The 22,788-nt window shown below is 45.1% G+C and overlaps 1 protein-coding gene across 2 annotated transcripts in view; it reads left to right on the plus strand.

Moving 5' to 3' along the window:
- The first annotated feature begins 5,619 nt into the window (after positions 1–5,619).
- Positions 5,620–22,788, plus strand: part of Cnnm1 (cyclin and CBS domain divalent metal cation transport mediator 1) — a 59,801-nt gene continuing 42,632 nt past the window's right edge. The window contains exon 1 of one of the 2 annotated variants that reach the window (XM_031390381.1): positions 5,620–7,328. In XM_031390381.1, coding sequence (XP_031246241.1) covers positions 5,756–7,328 — 1,573 coding nt within the window. In that variant the 5' untranslated portion in view covers positions 5,620–5,755. The remainder of the gene's footprint in view (positions 7,329–22,788) is intronic. The other variant, XM_031390382.1, reaches the window with a different exon arrangement.

Genomic DNA, 22,788 nt, shown 5'->3' on the forward strand with positions numbered 1-22,788 from the left:
GAGGGGAAACTGGGAATGGAGAAATTCGCATGTAAATAAAGAAAATATCTAAAATAAAAAAATTTAAATAATAATAATAATAATTTTGCAATACAATGCATGTGACAGGAGATCCTCACATGAAACAAAGTGAAGTAGACACAGAAAGATAAATATCATAATTTTCTCCTATGTGGAATCTAGATTTAAATATACATATTATATGCATATGTGACAATGAAAGAAGGAAGGGAACTATTTGGGGTCAGGAAGATCCAGAGAGGGAGAGAAAAGGGGTGTCCAGAGAGGTTAATGGGATGGTTAAACTTGAGCAATGGACAATAATATACATGCTTGAGAATATAAACACAAAATCCATTATCTGTATGCTGATTTTTAAAAATTACCATGAAGGGGGCCTGGAGAGATGGCTCAATGCTTAAGAGCATGTACTTCTCTAGCTGAGGACTGGAGGTCAATTCCCAACACCTATCTCATGTGGTTCATAACCACCTGTAAGTCCAGTTCCAGGGAATCCAGCATTTGTCTGTCTCCACAGACACTTGCACTAAGTGCACAGTCTCCCCACACAGAAACACACATGTATACATGCACTTAAAATAAATTTAAATATAAGAAACAATAAACCATAGGTTTTGGAGAGCTAGCAAGAAGGCTTAACAGGTATAGGTGGTTGCCACTGAGTCTGACAACCTGGGATTGATCGGAGGAACCTTCACACTGAAAGGTATCCTCTAACCTCCAGGTAATAAGCATCGTGGTGTACACATATATGAGCACACGAAAATAGAAGTAAAAAGAATTTAATTGTAGGCTCAGTGCAGATGTGTTAGCAGTGTATTTCACAGAATCACACAACCAAATACTTTTCTCAATTGTTATGAAGGTTATAAGGAGAGTGGGTGTGGTGCAGAGGATAGATGTTAACAGATTGTCATTAGAAATGTTATTAATACAGTTTCACAGTTGTAAATGTACTATAAAAAGAAGTGGAAGACAGAAGACAATATTTTTTGTTGTTCTTCAAATTTATAAACTTCTGTTTCCACTACATCTCATTTTGAGACATCATTTTCTAGACTCTTCTCCACAGATGGGTTTGAAGATACATCACTCCGTGTGCTTTGAACATCCCCCTAATTCAGTAAGTAAGCAGTTTCTATCCATGCCTGTCTTCCTAGCAGAAGCTCCAGTGTGGCAAGGATGGCATCAACATCGAGCCCAGGACCTGGCACTTCATGAGTTAACACATTTTTTTGCAAAGATGAGCAAGCATACAGCAAAGCATTCTAGTATGTTCTGAAACAGCACCTTTACTGCACTGGAGGTGAATATTACTTCCTCCCTCTCTCTAGGAAGTGGGGAATTGTTACCTTACAAAGAGGAAGACAGGGGACATTGGTTTCTGGGAGCTATTTTTGTAGGACAATCAGATAGCTAAACCTGCCCCCAAGGATCCTTGCAGTTACAGCAGAGCTCAGGAAACCCAGTACTTTTCCGAGACCTCATGCTCGGCTAGAGGAAAAGTACTCGCTCTCTCTAGATGATCTTCACCTGGGGGTCATTAGCCCTCACATGCTGACTCACGAAGGGGTGGAGAGCTGAAGACTCATTTCACAGATGAGGAACTGGGCTCAGAAAACTAACTGAATTTCTAAGCCTAACACTTGTTTATAGATCTGATGGGACAGAGAACATGCTCACTCTTAGTCCATGCCCCTCTCCCTCCCTTCTCACTATAAACTGACTTTGATGAGGGGCTGCAATGCAGCTTGGCAGAAAAACTCACACTTTGTGTGCCTGAGGCACTGATGGGGTTCTTGAGAGCAGGGAAGGAGTGGATAAGAGTGAATATTATTATTTTTGCAAGAATTTTCTGTTACATTGAAAGGAGAGATCTCAGTTTGTAGAATTTTGTAAATAACTAGAAAAATACAGAAAATGCAGGGAGCCCAAGTGTATGTAGAAATTTTTAAAAGAATATGCCTGAAGGATTGCACATTTATCTCTGGTTGTTCTACAACTTATTTTATTCATGCTCTTCTGTGTTAAAATGTTATTATCATAAGCATATTTATCAGAAATCTAGGATTTAAATTCCTAGTCTAATATTTCTGAAAGAATTCATTTTGTTTGCTGCTCCATTCTTCATGATGGAAGGAACATGAACAGAGAATCCAAAAATGTCTTACTAGCCATTTAGCCTACCCTGTAAAATTGATGTAATTCTTTCTACTTCACAGGGTTCTCATGTACACTTGATAAAACTGTTAGGTGATACTCTTATAATGATCAAGTATTTGGCTTAGTAAAGGTTCAAGAACCCTTATGAAAAACCAGTGTCTGTGTTAGAAGGTTTGGCTGAGGGGGGAAGAAATTTGCTAGGAGAGACATGAGAGATTTTAGTGAGAATGTATAACTTTGGGTCCACAGAGAGAAAAACTTGGGAACTAAAACACACATACACACACACACACACACACACACACACACACACACACACACACGATGTAAATAGAAGAGTTTAGGCATTTGAAGAATTGGGAAAATATTGTATGTCTTCTATTTCTTTTTAATTTATTTTTTATTGCTTTTAACTGTTTTAAAAATTTTTCTTAACTTCAAATATGTGGACTATACTTATACCCCACCTCCCTATCCTCACACCAACCTCCTCCATGAAGATCCCCACCCCCAGCCCGCTCCCTCTCAAATTCATAGCCTCTTTTTTCTTTAGTTATTATTGTTAATAACTATATTGTTATTGTATTGTTAATATAATAATTACATTGTACATAACAAATAATATGTAAGTACAACTTGCTGAGTTTATTTAATTTTGCTCATATGTATGGACACTTAGAGCTAAGGGGTAGGGATTGGATAGCCTATCGGGGGCTCGTTCTCTCAACAGCCATTGATCGTCTGCTGCTCTTCATCTAAGGGTAGGGCCTTGTGAGACTTCCCCTGTACACACTGTCATTTCTCAGGTTTCATTTAGGCAACCATACTGCTAAGATGTGATGAGTGGGGTGCATCTCCCCTGTCATATAGAAAACAGTAACCAGCAGGCCGGAATCCTAGCCCTTTGCCTCTTACAATCTTCCCTTCCCCTCTTCCTCTTACAATCTTCCCTTCCCCTCTTCAATGATGTTCCCCGAGCCTTAGTTAGAGGTAGGGGTTTTATTGTAGATGGGCACCCCATGCATTTTGACCTTTGTAATACTACTTTTAAAACTACAAAAATCTATTAATGTTCCTAATAATAAGATCTGTTGTCATGTGTTGAGCTGTTAGCCTGTACCAAGCACATTGTCCCTTGTAGTCTTCATGAGTAGAAAAAATGAGATTATATTTGGGTTATTTTATGACAGTCACATGATTACTGGGTAGTGGAGCCCAGTTAGAAGAGAGAAGTGAGAGACTGGAGAGGTGGCTCAGCAGTTAAGAGCACTTGTTCTTTCAGAGGAAGAGTTCAGTTCCCAGCACCCACATGGAGCTGCCCACAACTGTCTATAACTCCAGCTCCAGAAGGTCTGACACTCTCTTCTGGCCTCCACCTACCCGACATGCATACATATGCACACAGGCAAATACACAAATAAAGCCATTTTTTTATTTTAAAATCTAAAAATACACATGTACTCTATGAAAAAAAAAGAAAGAAAGAAAGAAAGGAAAAGTCAGACCAATGGGAGCCCAGTAGAATGGTGTTTATCAGCAGCTACTCAGGAGGTTGACCTAGAAAAGGAGATGTCTTCAATGGCTACAAAGTGACAGTTCCGTGGGAGGAATAAGCATGGTGGTGCTCCACCACACAGCAAGTTGATTCCGGCTGATATCCAGAACACCTCCAAAGCACCAAGAGAATATTTTAAATGTTTTCATCTCTACAAAGACATTTGATCATTCCATATCCATAATGTGATCATTCCATATCCATACCTGTACCAACCACTCCCCATAAATAATTATGATTTGTCAATTGAAAATAAAACTAGAGACAGATAGCTTAGCACTCAAGAGGCCCCAAGTTTAATCCTCATTATCAAAATAAATAAAAATAAAAAATGAACCTTTAAAAACGTAACTTCAGGAGGTGGGGATATAACTCAGTACAGTGCTTGCTATGAAGCATGAGGGCTAGAATCAGATCCCCAGAAATACAAAGGGGTGAGGGCTGATACCACTTGCTTGGAATCCCAGTGCTAGTGAATTGGAGCCAGGAGGACTCTAGGGGCTTGCTGGCCAGCCAGCCTAGCAGGATTAGACAAACCACTACTGGGGAAAAGGCTGCTGATGGAACCCCCAACTCCACGTGCAGGTGTGGTGTGCAGGGTGGAAACCAGGGCCTACTGTGTGCTAGGCAAGCAAGCTACATCCCCAGGTCAGAATAGAACTATGGTTTTACTGTGATGGGTACACGAACATGCATCCATCAACGTGTATATAGCATAGCAGAGTCGTGGTGCACATGCATAATCCTGGAATCAGGAGTGTGAGGTCATTCTTGGCAATCTAGCGAGCTTGGCCTGTGCAGCATGAGACCCAGTCTCAAAACGCAATGGAACATACATAGCAATATAACAAAAAAAAATGAATTTTGCTACATACACTTAAGAATTGAGGCATAAAAATAAAGCAATACTGGCAGATGGTGGATAGAAATAACGTGAGCAATTCGGGGAGGGCGGGGGAAATCTCCCAGATCTTGCTGGGGGAGAGTCAGATGTGTATTTTTACTATGGTGATGGTGGGTACACAAATTTAGATATGACAAAATGATAGGAGTTTTACCCCAATGTCCATCTCCTGCCTTTAATGTAAACCGTGGAAGGAACTGAGTGAAAAGCAGAGGTGCTTCCGTGTATTTTTTTTAACAATTTCTTGTTAATCTGTACATTGAGACTAATCTTGTTATTGCATTTCTCGAGCATCCTTCCGATTTAAAACCTGATATTGGCATACACGAGCATGTGCACGGACTTCATTCGTGAATACTTTTAACAAAATCGTGGCATACTGCATCGCCGTTCTGAACCTTACTAATTTTTCTACTGCTTTGGAGGCTTTCCCATCATAGACATTGGATATTGTACAATCTTTTCCTGGATGCATAGTACTCTATCCCAAAATAGTCTCAATAACGCATTTCAATTTATTTGATGAACACTGGTATCTTAGACAAGGAGTTGAACTTAAATAATTTGGAAATTTTTACAATATGAACGATTAGCTAGAATTGAGGCCAAATTTTTTCACAGATTTCATAGGACCAACCATCAGAATATCTTTTAATTAGATGCAAGAACACGAGAGACAGAAGGAAAACACTGGGAAATTTCCTGGGTCGAATGGGAGGCAGTGAGCCTGCAATTTGGAATCACTGCCGGGAATTCGCCATAAGGGCAGGGAGTGGAATGGGGGGGGGGGGAGGTTAATGAGGAAAAACGACAGATGTAGGAGGCCATGCTCCATACCCAGCCTTCCCAGGGCTCAGATACACTTAAGTGTATCCAAGCTAAGCACTGTGACGGTGCGTGGCCATCCCCAGCCGCCCGCAGGGGACCGCTCCCGGGCGGGTTCCTACCACTCCTATCATCACCTCCCCCACCCCCGCCTCCAGCCCACGCGCGCAAGGGGAGCACACGTGGTGACCTGCCTGGGGCCGGATTCCCGGCTCCAGCTCCTCCTCCCTCCCTCCAGCTCGCGCTCGGCTTGCTGCAGTATCACGTGCAGCCGCGCCGGGTGCAGGATGGCGGCGGCGGCCGCGGCGGCAGCAGCGCTGGGTGTCAGGCTCCGGGACTGCTGCAGCCGGGGCGCCGTGCTCCTGCTCTTCTTCTCCCTGTCCCCTCGGCCCCCGGCCGCCGCTGCCTGGCTGCTGGGTCTACGGCCGGAAGACACTGCCGGAGGCCGCGTGTCCCTGGAGGGGGGCACCCTGCGGGCGGCCGAAGGCACCAGCTTCCTCCTGCGGGTCTACTTCCAGCCTGGCCCGCCGGTCCCCGCCGCGCCTGTGCCCGCACCCTCCCTGGCCCCGGGGGAGAACGGCACGGGCGATTGGGCCCCGCGGCTCGTGTTCATCGAGGAGCCCCCGGGCGCGGGCGGCGCGGCGCCCAGCGCGGTCCCCACGCGTCCCCCGGGACCTCAGCGCTGCCGCGAGCAGAGCGACTGGGCGTCGGACGTGGAGGTCCTGGGGCCCCTGCGCCCCGGGGGCGTGGCGGGCTCGGCCCTGGTCCAGGTGCGGGTGCGGGAGCTGCGGAAGGGCGAGGCGGAGCGCGGCGGCGCGGGCGGCGGCGGGAAGCTCTTTTCGCTGTGCGCCTGGGACGGGCGCGCTTGGCACCACCACGGCGCGGCCGGCGGCTTCCTGCTGCGCGTCCGCCCGCGCCTCTACGGCCCGGGTGGGGACCTGCTGCCGCCCGCGTGGCTGCGAGCGCTCGGGGCGCTCCTGCTGCTGGCCCTGTCCGCCCTGTTCAGCGGCCTGCGCCTGAGCCTGCTCTCGCTGGACCCGGTGGAGTTACGGGTGCTGCGGAACAGTGGCTCGGCCGCCGAGCAGGAGCAGGCGCGCCGCGTGCAGGCCGTGCGCGGCAGGGGGACCCATCTGCTCTGCACCCTGCTCCTGGGCCAAGCCGGCGCCAATGCCGCGCTGGCCGGCTGGCTGTACGCCTCGCTGCCGCCGGGCGTCGGGGACCCCGGGGAGGACTCCGGCGAGGCGGGGGTTCACTTCCCGTGGCTGCCGGCGCTCGTGTGCACCGGCGCCGTGTTCCTGGGAGCCGAGATCTGTCCGTACTCGGTGTGCTCGCGCCACGGGTTGGCCATCGCCTCGCACAGTGTGTGCCTGACCCGGCTCCTCATGGCGGCCGCCTTCCCCGTGTGCTACCCGCTGGGCCGCCTCCTGGACTGGGCTCTGCGCCAGGAGATCAGCACCTTCTACACGAGGGAGAAGCTGCTGGAGACGCTGCGGGCCGCCGACCCTTACAGCGACCTGGTGAAGGAAGAGCTCAACATCATCCAGGGCGCCCTGGAGCTGCGCACCAAGGTAGTCGAGGAGGTGCTGACCCCCCTCGGGGACTGCTTCATGCTGCGCTCCGACGCCGTGCTTGACTTCGCCACTGTATCCGAGATCCTCCGTAGTGGCTACACCCGCATCCCGGTGTACGAGGGCGACCAGAGGCACAACATTGTGGACATTCTGTTCGTCAAAGACTTGGCCTTTGTGGACCCGGACGACTGTACCCCGCTGCTCACAGTCACCCGCTTCTACAACAGGCCCCTGCATTGCGTCTTCAATGATACCCGGCTGGACACTGTACTGGAGGAGTTTAAGAAGGGTGAGCAGTGGTCTTTATCCTTCCCCAGCTCCTATCCCCCTTCAAAGATAACTGCCCTTCATAACCATAGGAGGCTTCAGGTACCCAAAGCAATACCTCTGATCTATGGCGCTAAAACTCCAGGAAGGCCTGCTATTGGCTCCCTGGATATCTCATGTTTCTCTACCTGGCTGGCAGCTAGCTGGCTGAGCCCCTGGCCTCTTCCACTTTCCTTGGCTCACCAGCTAACTCATATTTCGGATCCATTTTTCTCTCACCTGTAATTCTGTCTACCAAGTGCCAGGTATTGTGAGACTGAGCCCAGGAGAGCCTTAGGAGTTTATTGCATACCCTACTACACACTACAGAGTTCCCTCTCTACAGAGTCCCATAGCCTTTTGTCTCGAAGTCCTAGAGCTGGAAGCTCACTCCAGAGAATGAACTCCATTGCTGGACAGCTCCAGCTGCTGACAGCGTATTCCATACACAGAGCAGACACCGACAGACATCTCCAGAGTTTCTAGCTCTGCCCCTTTGAGTGAGGGGGGATAGGCACCGAGCTCCTTGAGCATTCCTCTCCATATTTAACTTACTAGCAGCCATTAACTGACATACAAAATGGCCAGGTTAGGGGTTCAAAGTTAGCCAAAGCCGTAGAGTGTGTGTACTGCCGACAGTGTTTGTTTGCTCTTCACAGTAGGGTAGAGGGGACCTAAGGAAATACTTCTTCAGAGTGAAGACTCCAGAAAACTTGCACCCAAATGAATGGGTTTCTTTCAACACCATCACCATCTTCCCATCCCTCCTAACCTCAAGCATGGTGCCACAGCAACTTGTATGGCGCTTGACTTCGTATATGGGGTTTCTCATTGAGTAATACCTTCTGGGCCCTAGTACAAATTCACTCAAGAAAAAAATCCACCTGCTTACTTTAGAGCAAGCCAGCCCTCTTGGCCTTGTGTTTGCCCTGCCCTCTTGTTCACCACATCTGTCCCAGAACAGCCATGTGATTTTTGTTTTTAATCAGATCTACTTCCAGGGTCACCACTGAGAATAGTCAGAACATGGTCTCGTCTTCCAGTCTTCCTGGCAGATGTCTGAGCCCCAGGCCTCTTCCAGGCTGCTTGGCGCACGGGTTGCCATATTCCGCATCCATTCTCTCCCACTTGGAGTTTTTACCCTAGGGCTTACCAAGGCTTACCTTTCTGCTGAGAGCAACTCCAGTTAGGTTGAGTCTCATTGTCCTGTAGTGCAGGAAAGACACTTTTTAAAAATAACTTTATTCTTTGGTTGTTTTATATCATGTACTGTGGTCATATTCAGCCCCATTCTTCCTCTTAACTGCTCCTGGATCCAGCCCACGTACCGATTCTCCCAACATCTTGTCCTCTTTCCCCCCATATCCACAAGAGTACAGACAGCCTATCAGGGGTCACACCACGAAAGAAAACTGATCCTTCCTGCCCCAAAAGCCATTCTACAGCTCCTCTGTTAGATGTGGGGACTTAGAAACTCCTTCCTCCCCTGGCTTAAGTGTTCACTGGCTTGATCCTGTCCTTCAGCCACAGCAGCTCAGCCACAACAGCTGTGAGTTTATGAATGCTATGACCCTGCCTTGTCCAGGATACACTGTTTCACTCTGGTCCTCCCCAAGCCTTGGCTTTTACAATGTGTCTGCCTGTCTTCTGGGACTCTACATGAACCTTGGGGCCAGTGATGATATAGATATCTATCGCACTGAGCACCCAGCTCTAACACCTATTCTCTGTGCTTTGACCAGTCGTAAGCCTCTGATTAACCACTCTCTACTGGACAAAGAATCTTCGACAATAAGGTCTGCGAGCTATGCTATCCTACAGGTAGAGACACCGATTTAGAGGGCAGTCTGATACTAAGTCCGTTCCGCAGAATAATTAGTGGTGGGTTTTCTCTCCCCTACCAGGGCCTGTGAGCTCCCCAACCATGGGTTCTTGGCCAGATGTATAGGACCAGGCTTGTTCCTCCTGTAAAGTGGGCCTAAATCCAATCAGAAAGCAGTGGGTTACCCCGTAACAAGCTTGCCACTATTGCAGCCATGGGTAACTCACCACAACAGGTCATTATTTCGAGTCACAAGGTCCACAGGTAGATAAGACTGTGGATGGCTCCCCTGCTCGAGGAACCTACATAGCACCTTCCAGTACTCCGAAGGTAACCACAAGGGAGCCTCCTAGTCAGTACCATCATGATTCCCTCCATTCTTTTTTTTGGGGGGGGAAGGGGGTTTCGAGACAGGGTTTCTCTGTGTAGCCAATGGCTGTCCTGGAACTCACTCTGTAGACCAGGCTGGCCTTGAACTCAGAGATCCGCCTACCTCTGCCTCCCAAGTGCTGGGATTAAAGCCGAGCGCCACCACTACCCAGCTCGATTCCCTCCATTCTTGTGAGCAAAATATATGGTGTCTTAAGCAATAGGATCTTACCATGAAATTGTAGTGAGCAGTCAGAGCAATAACCATAGCCTGCAGTGTTTGGGTGGGCTTCTCCAGGACACCCCTGAACAACCACTCAAGGGGTGGTATCCCACTAGATGTACAGCCTCTGACCAGAAGATTTTTTTTGATGAGACTCTGTGATTCCTTTCATTCATCCCCTTAGTATCTCTTGATACACAGTTGTAGGTAACAGTGGAAGCAAGACTGCCTTCAGGAAGTTAACAGTCTATAGTGTATACAAGTCTTTAGAGTGTATGCAGTCTTTAGAAGCAAACTTTGTGTTCCAAGAAATTGTTCAAAATAGTTGGTTTGAAATGACTCCATATGCAGAATTTCTGAATCTGGTCTAAAACAAGGCTTTTTTTTTTTTGTATTCTATTAATAGTCTGTTATTAGGTAGATCATTAAAGAGAAGTAGGTCATGATAACAAGCACTGGGCCGATGACAATGATATTGCAATGTCTTTTTGGCACCTCGCCACTTTCCTCAGAGCGCCATCCTTCGAAGTCACACGGGAGCTCATTGGCAATGCAGAACTCCGTGCCCTACTCTAACTCTCCTAGATGAAATCTGCATTTCTAACAAGCCCTCGGGTGACTTGAGTTTATATTAGAGTTGGAGAAGAATTAAACACCCTCAGAGAGCCCTTATTAACACTTCTTGGAAGACCTACTTTGGGTGGGAGACAACGACTCATTAACAAGGAGGTTATATCAGGCACTAAGCCCTAGAACAGTGGCCAATTTCTATGACTTATGCATACACCACATGTTAAGAGAAGAAAGCCAAGTTAAACTGCTTTTCTTTCTATTTGAAAATAACTTTTAAGCTAGTCTTAATAGCTCCTCCATTTCCCTCACTTCCTCGAATCTCAAGTAACTTAACCATCTAAATAAATCCCTTAGGAGGCAAAAGAGGGGAATGATTATATTAATAGGAGCAACCATTGCCATTAATTGAGTGACAGGTCTGCCAGGCACCAGGCCAAGTCTTTTTTATACTCAGAACAGCCCTCCTGGGTAGGTATTATGAACTCTGTTTTGTAGATAAAACAACTAAAGCTTAGATCGATAGCATGACTTACTCAACATCCCTTAGACAATAACTGGCTGAACTGTGGTTGAACCAGGTAAGTCTGGAGATGCCCAGAGCCTGTTTATCTGTTACTCTGACTCCTGTTGACCTTGTACCTCCAACCTGGAATGTCTGCTGCCTAGTATGGTGGTTAAAAAAAAACGGCCTTTTTTCCTGACTCTTTGGGTTACAAAAGCAGCTTTCATAATTGTAATAACCACTAACATATACTCCACTGTAGGATTCTACCTACCTTTCCTTATCTGATTCTGCAGTTACAAGGACTGACCCTAAGGGTCAGGTGGTTATTCCTAGATCACCACTGAAGCTGTATAACCCAGATTCGAAAGCAGATCACATGACCCAAAGCTCTTGGTCTGTGTAGGATACTATCCTTGCACTGATTGGTTGGCAGTCTTTAGGGGTAGAGAAAAGGAAAACAAGTTTTCCAGTTGGCATGCCAGCTTCACAAAGGGAATAGTATTTATTCGCATGGGACTGAGTTCCTTGATGGCAGAGAATGACTCGTACTGCTTTTCTCAGAACAAGCACAGAGACTTCCGTGTAATTATAAGGAAGCACTGAATAAGGGTTGTAAATAGGTAAGGTTCATATTTCTTTATTTGACTGAAGGCAAACACAGAGTCATTGGGGTTGTTCACTGACCACTGCAAGTGCCTCTTCTTTTTCCTCCAGAAGAGACAACGTAGGCCCTCCAGTGTGCCAAGACAGAAACCTTTCCTTTATTACCCATCCTTATAGTATTAATCTTTTTGTTTGTTTGTTTGTTTTGTTTTGTTTTAATTATATATTTTTACTTATTCACTTTACATCCTGGTCACTGCCCCCCTCCCAGCCACCCCTCCCACACTCTTTCCCCTATTCCCTGACTCCTTCTCCTCTGAGTGAGTGGTGCCCCCAATATCCCCCTACCCTGGCACTTCAAGTCTCTGCGAAGCTGGGCAATTTCTCTCCCATGGAGGCCAGACAAGGCAGCTCAGCTAGAAGCACATATCCCACATATAGCCAACAGCTTTTGGGATAGCCTGCATTCTAGTTGTTCTGGACCTACATAAAGACCAAGCTGCACATCTGCTGCATATGAGCAGGGAGGTCCAGGTCCAGCCTGTGAATATTCTTTGATTGGTGGTTCAGACTCTGGCAGCCCCATGTGTCCAGGTTAGTTGACTCTGTTGGTCTTCCTGTGGAGTTCCTGTCCCCTTTGGGGCCTGCAATTCTTCTTCCTGTTCTTCCATAAGAGTTTCTAAGCTCCATCCCCTGTTTGGCTGTGGGTGTCTGTATCTGTCTGAGTCAACTGCTAGGTGGAGCCTCTCAGAGGACAACATAATCCTGTCTGCAAGCATAACAGAGAGTCATTCATAGAGTTAGGAATTAGTGCTTGCCCGTGGGATGGGTATCAAATTGGTCCTGTTATTGGTTGATCATTCCCTCAGTCTCTGCTTTATCCCCCGTACCTGCAGGATATATTTTGGGTTGGAAGTTTTTGGGGTGGGTTGGTGTCTCTATCGCTCCACTGGGGTTCCTGCCTGGCTACAGGAGGTGGCCTCTTCAGGTTCCATATCCCCAATGTAGTGAGTCACAGCTAAGGTCACCCCCATTGATTCTTGGGTGCCTCCTCTACCCCATGTCTCTGTCTCGTCCTGGAGATGCCCCCAATCTCTTCACTCCCATCAGTTGCAGATTTCCATTAACTTTTTTTTTTAATGGTTGGTTCACCCCATACCTTTTTTTCCTTATTTTTTAGATTTATTTATTTATTATATGTGAGTACATGATAGCTGTCTTCAGACACTGCAGAAGAGGGTGTCAGATCTCATTACAGATAGCTGTGAGCCACCATGTGGTTGCTGGGATTTGAACTCAGGACCTTCAGGAAGAGGAATCAGTGCTCTTAACCGCTGAGCCATCTCTTCAGCCCTCCATTAACTTTTATGATCATCTAGCCATCTCTCCTGTCCTTCCCCACACCTGATCCTGAACCCCCAATTCCCCTCGCCACCCTCTCCTTTCCTGTTCCCTCCCTCCATCTGTCTCTTATGACTATTTTATTCCCTCTTCTAAGTGAGATTCAAGCTTCCTCTCTTGGGCCATCCTCCATGTTTGCCTTGGTGTAGTCCTTGGGAGCTGCCATACCCAAACACTGTAGACGGGATGACCTAAACAACAGAGACTCCTCTTTCCGTTAGACTAGATGGTAGAAGTCCCAGCTCAAGGTTCTGGCTAGCACAGTTCCTGGTTCAGACTCTCTTCCTGGCTTGCATCTGGCTGCCTCTTTCTTTCTATGTCCCCATGTGACCTGTCCTTAGTGCATGTGAAGAGAGAGCAAGAGACCTCTCATCTCTCCTTAGGAAAATACTAATTATCAATATTGCATCAAGACTCTTTTGTTTGGTTGGTTTTGGTTTTTTTGTTTTTTTGTTTTTCGAGACAGGGTTTCTCTGTATAGCTCTGGCTGTCCTGGAACTCACTCTGTAGACCAGGCTGGCCTCAAACTTAGAAATCTGCCTGCCTCTGCCTCCCAAGTGCTGGGATTAAAGGCGTGTACCACCATCGCTCGGCGCATCCAGACTCTTAAACCTACATGATTTATCTTACTATTTCTTCTTTGTAGATCATTCATTGTTGCATTCAACAAGTAATTTGTACCTTGGGTGTACACACAGTGGCTAATACTGCCAATGTGACTCCTTGTCTGTATGGAAGTTTCAATCCAATGAGAGAGATGGACATTAAACAAATGAGGCTGAGATTAGCAGCAGAAAGTGTGGTACTAGACACTGTCTAGGTACTAGTCCCGACCAAATCACTTACCTGCATCTATTTCATTATTTAACAAAGATAATAGTATTTATCCTAAGGCTGTTGAGCATCTTAAGACTACTGCATTGTAATGCTGATTACACCTAACACACGTGCTAAGTGTTAGCTGCGGTTAGCTATCGCTCCTTTATGAAAATGTCTCCTAAGAAGTTATGCTTCTGCAAACCATTGTTTCCCTACAGTCTGTCCTCTCTAGTGTCACTAAAATAATCTCCAGGTTTTAAATCCTCTGTTTAAAACCCTTTGGCTGCTTCCACCATCCAAAGAGTAGAGTCTAAGCAGAGATAGGGCTGTGGAACCCTGGTGACCACTGTCTGACCACATTTACAACCCCAGCACTCTTTACTCTCTGCCAGAGCTTTAGCTACCCACAGCACGGGGCTTATCTGTCTGTCCCCTTTCTTATACTGTATGAGAATATGATGGGCTTGACATTCACATCCTGACTATCCAGAACCAACTCCCTCTTTAGTACTCAGGTTAGGGGGCACCCTTTCTAGAATCATCCCTTGTAAAGCTCTATTGTATCCAAACTCACGTGTGTTTGTGTTTAAAGTGAGAGGACAAATTTGGGTGTCATTTCTCAAGAATACCACCCACCTCATTTTGAGGACAGTATCTCTCACTAGCCTGGCGTTTGCCCACTAAGCTAGGCAAGCTGACCAGTGAGCCCTGACACTCTGCCTCTGCCTCTCTGCCTCTCTTCCTCTGCCTCTGCCTCTGCCTCTGCCTCTGCCTCTCTGCCTCTCTGCCTCTGCCTCTGCCTCTGCCTCTCTGCCTCTCTGCCTCTCTGCCTCTCTGCCTCTCTGCCTCTGCCTCTATCTCACCAGCACTGGGCTTACACATGTGGACCACCATACGTATTTGGGCCTAACTATTTAGGTAGATCTTTGGGATAGAATTGAGATTATCCTGCTTATGAGGCAAGCATTTACCAACTGAGTTGTCTCCCAGTTCATCATATGTATTGTTAAATACACAATATGAAGTCAGAATCTTCCTGTGTTGGCCTTCATAGTTCTGGGATTATAGGCATTCACCACCATGTCTTGCTTAGTACATCATAATGTTTTTTGAAAGCGTGAATGGATTGCCAAGGATCTAATATAATGTTAATAGGCAAGTTCTGGAGAGCTCTAGTAAATGAATCTTTAATAGTCTTTAACCTAATAGCTTTGGACTGTAGAGCAGGACGTATTAAAGTTTAAATAGTAGAGGAAAATACTACCTATATTGTTTTTCTCTCTCTTTAGAAACAACTGTTACAATTATTTTTAATATCCAAAATGCTGTTCTAAGACAAGGTGATGCAAACCTGCAGTCACTCAGAAGTAGAGGCAGAAGGACCTCAAGTTCTAGGCCAGTCTATACTAGACAGAACAAGTATATGAAGTGCAAAATCTACTCCCAGAAGCCAAGAACACAAGGCCGAGAATAATATTCCTGTTGCAAGCTCGAAAGCAGGCTAACTCATCTTTCCCATAACATCCGATGACATCACAGTTTGTGAGTCATAGCTCAATATATAGATATATTTATAGCATAAGACAAAAACCATTACAAAAACCTATACAAGAGCCATTAAGATAAAATGCTGTAGTAGATAAGATGCAACAGAAACACAGAGGTCAGAGCAACTGAGTAAATGGCATATTTTGATTGCATATGAATTGTACTGAATTTTATTGATTTCTATACTTTATGTAGAAAAAAATAGATATAAAACAATAGAAAAAGTGTGGAAAACATCTAAAAGAATCCCATTATCATGACATAACCTTTTTAAAAATTATTTTTATGTGTATGTGTGTCTGCCTGCTTGTGTGTATGTGCACAATATGTGCAGATACCCACAGAGGTCAGAAGAGGGCATCAGATAACCTAGAACAGGCAGATATGAGCAACCAATATAGGTGCTAGGAATGGTACCCAGGTCCATCGCAAAAGCACATACTTCTAAGTGCCGAGCCATCTCCCCTGCCTCTCATGAAATAATTCTTAGTAGTATTTTGAATATATAACTGCACATAAGCACAGCCTTACATTTTTAAAAAAGAAGATAAAGGAGGAAAAACAGGATCCTGCTATGATCTACAAATCTAATGGTCTAGTATAATCCCTAGAGTGATTGCCTCATATATTATTTCTACTACAGTTTTCTCAAGATTGAGCACTGTAATATAGGAAGTGTAGTTTATGATATAGACACTCTGAGGCTTATTTTACTTAGCATACAGTTTACTCCCTAGGAGACTGTTTTAAGAGAAAACTAACCCTGTGTAGACCCAGAAAAGACATGAGATTGTTTTCTGACATCAGAGCCCCAATGAGCTTTAGAGTGCTGATGTTCAACTCTGTTAAACGATGCCTTGCCAAATAGCATCTCCTTTGCCACTCCACCCACCTATGCTTGTTACTCCACCTGCAGACTAGCATGGCTGTAAAAATAGCCAACTGCTGTTTCATGCAGTCTTTGCTCATCCATTGATTTGTTTACACATTTTAGTTGAACCCTAAAGCCTGGAAATACAGTTGTGACAGTCCACTATGGGACTACAAGGTGTACCCTCTTCAATCCTGGGTCTTCTTGCAAGGGATCTGTACCTAAAGGATTTCCAACCACCAAGGAACTGTTCCTGCCCCACTTACAGATTGTAATCTTTTCACTGGTGAATAATTTAAAAGTCAGTGTTTTACCTCATACCCCAAATTCTGATGTGAAATTTTTTTTCAGTAGAAAGAATTATCATTTCATTGGTTAATTCCAATAGAGGCCTTGTCAAAACATCAATGTTTTGGTTAGTGACATTGAGACACAATATGGAAGGACACTGGTTAAAATTAAAGGCAAGATGTTATTAAACGTGTTAAGTATTGCTAAGTAATTAGTGAGGTTTGGAAATTTAGCTGTGAATCTTTGCATCACCAAAGCCAACAGTAGACAAAGCAGGGTCTGTCACGCACAGGGAGAAAATAAAGGGAAACAAGAAAAATGAAAATAACTATGTATGATAACAAAATCATAGGTTTATTTTTCTTCTTTTTGTTTTTTAATATCTTTCAGTGTGGTCATTATAATGTTTTCCTGCAGTACTCTCTCTGCTCATTCAATCCCTCGGCCTAGTCTGGCAAAAGAAATAGATAACAATACAACCAGGGCCAAAAGGAGCATCAAGGAACCTGAATGAGATTCTAATTCCTAGTGTTTTCCATTTTTAGAGTTAGCCTCCCTTTCTAGGCCATCCAGCCCTCATGATCGGGCTGTCTTTTTATCTCATCTAAATCCCACAGGCTGCAGTGAAATCCCATGTCTTCTTCTTATCATTTCTCCCGGGTTCTCTCTTATTCAAAAGATACTGTGTATTGTAGCTTACCCCAGTTCTATGTTTTAACCTCCCCAGATGCATGTGGCCTGCTCCTAACTTCTTTCAAGCCTTTGGGTTTCTCAAAGGAGGTTCTGCATGCTCTCCTGGTGTTCTTCAAAGCTGGCTTGCCTCTAGGCACACTCTTTGGAACCTGGAATCTTCAGCCCTCTTATTTCTTGGTCCATGTTCTTTACCAAACTGATATTCTTTTTTTTCCCCATTCTTTCCTGCCTGCCTTCCTTGTATTGATGGGTCTTTGTTCCGCATGGGGATATAGTAACAGATAAACACCACCGTGGGCTCTCGGGTCTGCAGTTAAGCAGAAAGAAGAACACTAGCTGACAAATTATTACAAAATGGGATTTTATTTGAACATGCTCACCTGGTTTGTGGGTAAGTGTAGACTCCTTAGTCCCCAGATATTTGAGCTGAATCCCAAAGTACAGGAAGAAGTTTCTCCAAGCAAAAGATCCCCCAAAAGATGGCAGTAAATGTGTAAAGGCTCTGAGTGGGGGGAAGCAGGTAGCAACATCCAAGTTTTCCTCTGGGCTGTGTTCCACTCGTTAGGGAAACCAACAACTTTCCTCTGCCTCCCTGTGGCCTTCATCACTGGAGTTCAGTTCAGGACTATTCCCTACAGCGCCAGAGCCAGGGCAGACAGACACCGCAAACACAAAGGGAGAAAGGGCCTTCGCTCAAAGGATGGTAAGAGGCAGCCTGGGGTACAGGCAAGGGCGTCTGCGAGTGAACAGAGGAAGGAGCAATAAGTCCTTGGGCAATCTAAGAACATTTCTCTGAGGAATTGCAATTTGTACTTGGCCTTGAAAGGACCGTGATCAGCGATTATGAAAGAAAGGGGCATTCCAGCTGAGGCAGGAGTTTGAGCTAGAAAGAGAAAGGCAGAACAGAGACCATGCATCGCCATGTGCTAAAGCCATTCTCGTATGCCTTGGTCTCTTCTACCAAAATCGGAAACTCAAGAAAATGAGGTATTTGTCAAACACAATTTTTATTCCCTGTGCATGCCAAAGCAGCATGTCTTTTATTTTGATGGTGACAGTTCTAAAATCGCTTGTACCCTCTCTTGCCTCTACTAATGATCCTAAATATAACTCCGTCTTTTTCTGGATGACGCAGGATCATGGTCATGAGAATATAGTTATTTTATGCTGCATTACAGCCGGCTCTCTTTTACTCTTCACAGTTCTCTCTGTACTCTGATGGTCAGCTGTTGGTTCTCTTTGACTCCGTCTCAGGCAAACCCTGCCCCACCATGCTTCTTCTAGCACAACGATTCTTGCTCTATCTGGCATTTCACAGCTTCTATTCAGCTGAAAACCCAAGTAAACGTGTGTGTTATGGAACCATCTGCCTCAGACACAACAGGCTTCGGTAAATGCTGGTTAGAAGAATGATAGATTAGACTTGGATTGGGAGCCTCAGGTTCAGGTTGATGGGGAGACCTGGGTAGTCTTCTGGAGCTGGATTCCAAGCTACACAGGTCAGACCTGCATATAATGAGCCTCTGCTCTGCTATTTTTGTGGTGTTGCTTAGCAAGCCAAGTTGCCAACTGGCTTTGATTCTAGTGACTAACAACCGCTTTTTCATGCCCTGGTGATGTGGGTTACCATGGTGCTCTGGATGACACAGTTGGCTTTTTTATAATTGCCTTTTAGTGGCTCAACAGATTTTTTTGTTTTCTTTTTTGGTGATAAAGATGTCACTTATTATTTCTGTAGAACAAGACGGTGACTTCAAAAGGTGGCTGCAGTTCCTTGTTTTTTAATCAGAAAAAAAAAAGAGAGTTTTGTTTCTTCAGTTCAGTGTGGTTGGTGTAGGATTAATGGGGGAGTATCTTCGTGTTTTCTTCTGGATTTTGTTAGAAGATGAATGTATGGAAATGATAAGAACCCCATAGCCTGTTGTACAGTAGTGCCTCCTTATCTCATTCCAGTGGGGTGCTAGAGTATTAAGATAGAAACACTAGGAGCTCTGAGTTCTTTGTTAACATGGAGGCTGTAATCGTTGACACAATTAAACTTGTAGGGCCGATAAGATGGCTCAGTATGTAAAGGTGCTTGCCACCAAACCTGATGACCTGAGCTATGGAACCTAGATCCCTAGGGTCCACATGGTGGAAGTTGAGAGCCAACTACTACAAGCTGTCCTCTGACTTCTGTACCAATACAGGTGCCACGGTGCGTGCACACACACGTGCCTCCCTCCCCCAATCGATTAATAGCATCAATAGAAAACACTCTTAAATACGTATAATCAAAAAGAGGCACCTGTAAAATCAAACTGCTCTTACAGCCTGTGATCATTTAGACTTCTAACAGTGTTTTGGGAAAAAAAAGTTTATAAAAAGAACTTTGATCCCAACTTATAGTTTTTAAACTATTTTGGTTTTTTGAGACAGTGTCCCATTTTGTTATCCAGGTTGACCTTCAACTCCAAATCTCCCTGCCTCTGCCTCTGCCTCCTAAATGCTGGAATTTGCAGGCAGGCACCACCATGACCCCAGCCCCAACTTTTTTTTTTTTTAAGATTTATTTATTTATTATATGTAAGTACACTGTAGCTGTCTTCAGACACACCAGAAGAAGGCGTCAGATCTCATTACGGATGGTTGTGAGCCACCATGTGGTTGCTGGGATTTGATCTCAGGACCTTCAGAAGAGCAGTCGGTGCTCTTAACCACTGAGCCATCTCTCCAGCCCCCAGCCCCAACTTTTAATCTTAAGATAGCAAAAACCAAAGCCTTGAAAGAAAAAATAGCAATGATAATCCCTCTTAGTTGTAAAGCCTTTACATTTGTAAAAAAAATTTTCAAAACAGAAACTTGGTTTTGCTTACTATGACTAATGAGGTCAGCATTTATTTATTTATTTTTTTAAATCTCTATTATATGTTGTGAGGCATGTGGCTCCTGTCAACCAAGTGTCAAGGATTAGGCTTTGGGTTAATCTGGGTTAGTTTTACTCATACTCAAATTTGAGTAAGAACTGCCGAGGGGTCTCAGTGAAATGCAGATTCTAACTGGAGAACTAGGGTGGGTCTGAGCTTTGGAAGCTCCAGACAGATTTCCAGGTGCTGCCAGTTTTCTGGCCAAGGATCACACGTTGAGTAGCAAATGTCAAGACCAAACTTCCGTGTGCACAAGAACCCTGTGCAGAGTCCATCCTTTTAGATTGCCTGACTCCCAGCTTACCCCCAAGATATGGGTCCCAGAACAAGTACGCAGCTAACGGTCTTGCTGTTGCTCTGAGGAACTCTCACATGGGTAGTAACAGAGTGCTGACCACCAAAAGAATGAAAGATGTTGCGGGGATGCCAGAAGGAGCCTAAGGGGGGCCTCGCTGCCTTTCACCAAGTGAAGGTCACGAATGCAGGGTTTCTGCCCGCCTTTGTTCTCTGTTACCAAGCAATAGGTCCTCCTCCTAGCTTCTATTTTCAGTGCTGGAAACAATCACTTTACCAAAGTGCTGTGGCTATTTTTGAAACGACGAGGAATCAAGTCAATTACTGGCTGTTTTCTCACGGCAGAGGACGTAATCTAACAAGGTCCATGAAAGCTCTCTAAAGGTCATGCCTAAACCATATATATAGCACAGTATCCCATATTGTTCAAGCCCTTGAAGAACATGTCAACTTCTTCCAATACGAACATGGAATGTGAAGTTTCTTTAATTATCCAACTTTCCATCTCTTTAAAGCAGGGCTTCCAGCCTCAACTATATTGAATTCTGGCAGCCATCTTGTACATCATAGGATACTTAACCTCGTCCTTGGTTTCTGCTAACTAAATGTGAACCCCAGGTTGTAACAGCCAATTCATTTCCAGGAATTGCCAGATGTTATTCGGGGACAGGGATAGGTAGACCCTTCCCCCATTGATAACCAGTCTTTTAATTGCTGTCTTAATACATAGTTAACCATTGAAGTGATCTGCCTTGTACTTTGGATGGTGATGCCAAGTGATGATAGAAACTTATACAAAGAAGCACCAATGCCCAGCATTAGGCGCACACCTTGAGTTCTGAGTAACAAGACTACCTGACTTACAGTAGAGTGGAAGTTAATTAACCTCAGACATGCCAAGAGCCTGATAGTGTAACGTGGCAAGCCTCTCTCAAAAGCGATTGGCACAGAGGCCCACAGAAATGCCTTCCTACGCCCAGCTTCAACATTCACCAACTAGTGTCTAACTTGTGTCAGCAGAAGTATAATAGCTACCCAATGTTGTGTGAGAGGGTGCAGCAGCACTTAGCTTATGACTACAGCCATTCTTTGTAAATTCAGGAAGATCTCCTTCCTGTGGAAACTTAGTATCGTAAACTAGATGCACTGAAAGGCCCGAGGGTTTGATGGACATCTCAGTGTCCGCCCCCTTCTTCATAGGGGTCAGACAATAACTATCATGGCACAAATCCTTGCTTTAAATGGGTGTTTTAGCCTTATTAAAATAGCCTAACCTCTGAGATTCTGACTCAGAGAGTCCGGGGTGGTACCTGATAACTTAATTCCAGCTAGCCCCGTGACAGTGATGCTGACACTTTGGGTCATGACTCTACCACAAGCCAGTCTTGAGTGTGAGCAGTGTTGGAGCTAGGATATCTGGGTGTGGGATCTCTTGCACAGAATGTGTCTAATGTTTTTGGAGTAATTCTAACCCAGAGCCAAAAGTGAAAGCCAGTGAATTAGGGGAAAGAGCTCAAAGGATTCAGAGCAAAGGGATCGCACCTGTAGTTCTATTTAATAGAGAGAGGATCGGCCACCATAAATCCCACTTAATCCTACAAAAGTGTGGCTTAAGCTCCTTCATATTCATTAAGGTTTTCGACTCTGGCTTCAACAAAACCCTCGTGGTGTGCTCCAAGCAAGGGTCAAGCTGTAGATACATAGTCTCTATTTTGTGTCTCATTAGGATGTGGGCAGCATTGGATCTAAAGATTGTAAATGAGAGAGAAGAAAGAGGCTTCAGGCAAACAAAGGCTCTTTTATCTCTGGATAAAGGAGTCCAGAGCTTCTAAAAGTCAAGAAAAAAACAAGGCAAGTCAGCTGGGCCATCATGGTAGGGGTTGACTTCTGTAGTGTCTAGATGCCAGGTTCAAACTAGACACCAGGGATTGCATGGTTACCAGTTTAGAAGTGAGATACAAGTGAGTCCAGAGTAAAATATATGGATAAACATATATACATGGGTGTGTGTGTGTGTGTGTGTATTTACATTTCAGAGACAAATATATACTTTCTTTTAAGAACATCTATTAGAAAGGCAGGCAGATCTCTGTGAGTTTGAGACCAGTCTGGTCTACAGAGTGAGTACCAGGCCAACCAGGGCTACATAGTGAGATCCTGTCTCACAAAACAAGAAGAGGAGAGAGAAAGAAATATTGGATTAGAGTACAGTAGAGCGGCAGGGCTGGGTGACGGCTCAGTTAGTAACATTCCTGTTACTAGGGGATCTGAATTGGAATCTCCATCATTCAAATGAAAAAAAAAATGTGCATAGCTGTGGCAGAGACAGGAGGATTCCTGAGGCTGGCTGGCCAGCTAGTCTTACTAAATTAGTGAGAAGTTCAGTGAGGGACCTTGTCTCAAAAGAATAAGGTGAACAAGAATAGAGGAAGATGCTCAGTGTTGACCTCTGGCTTCCATGTACATGCAAATACACATACATATGCCCAGCATCTGCATATGGCAGAGGGAGAAGGTGCATTAGC

The sequence above is a fragment of the Mastomys coucha genome, unplaced genomic scaffold, assembly GCF_008632895.1.
Source record: "Mastomys coucha isolate ucsf_1 unplaced genomic scaffold, UCSF_Mcou_1 pScaffold21, whole genome shotgun sequence".
NCBI classification, from domain to species: domain Eukaryota; kingdom Metazoa; phylum Chordata; class Mammalia; order Rodentia; family Muridae; genus Mastomys; species Mastomys coucha.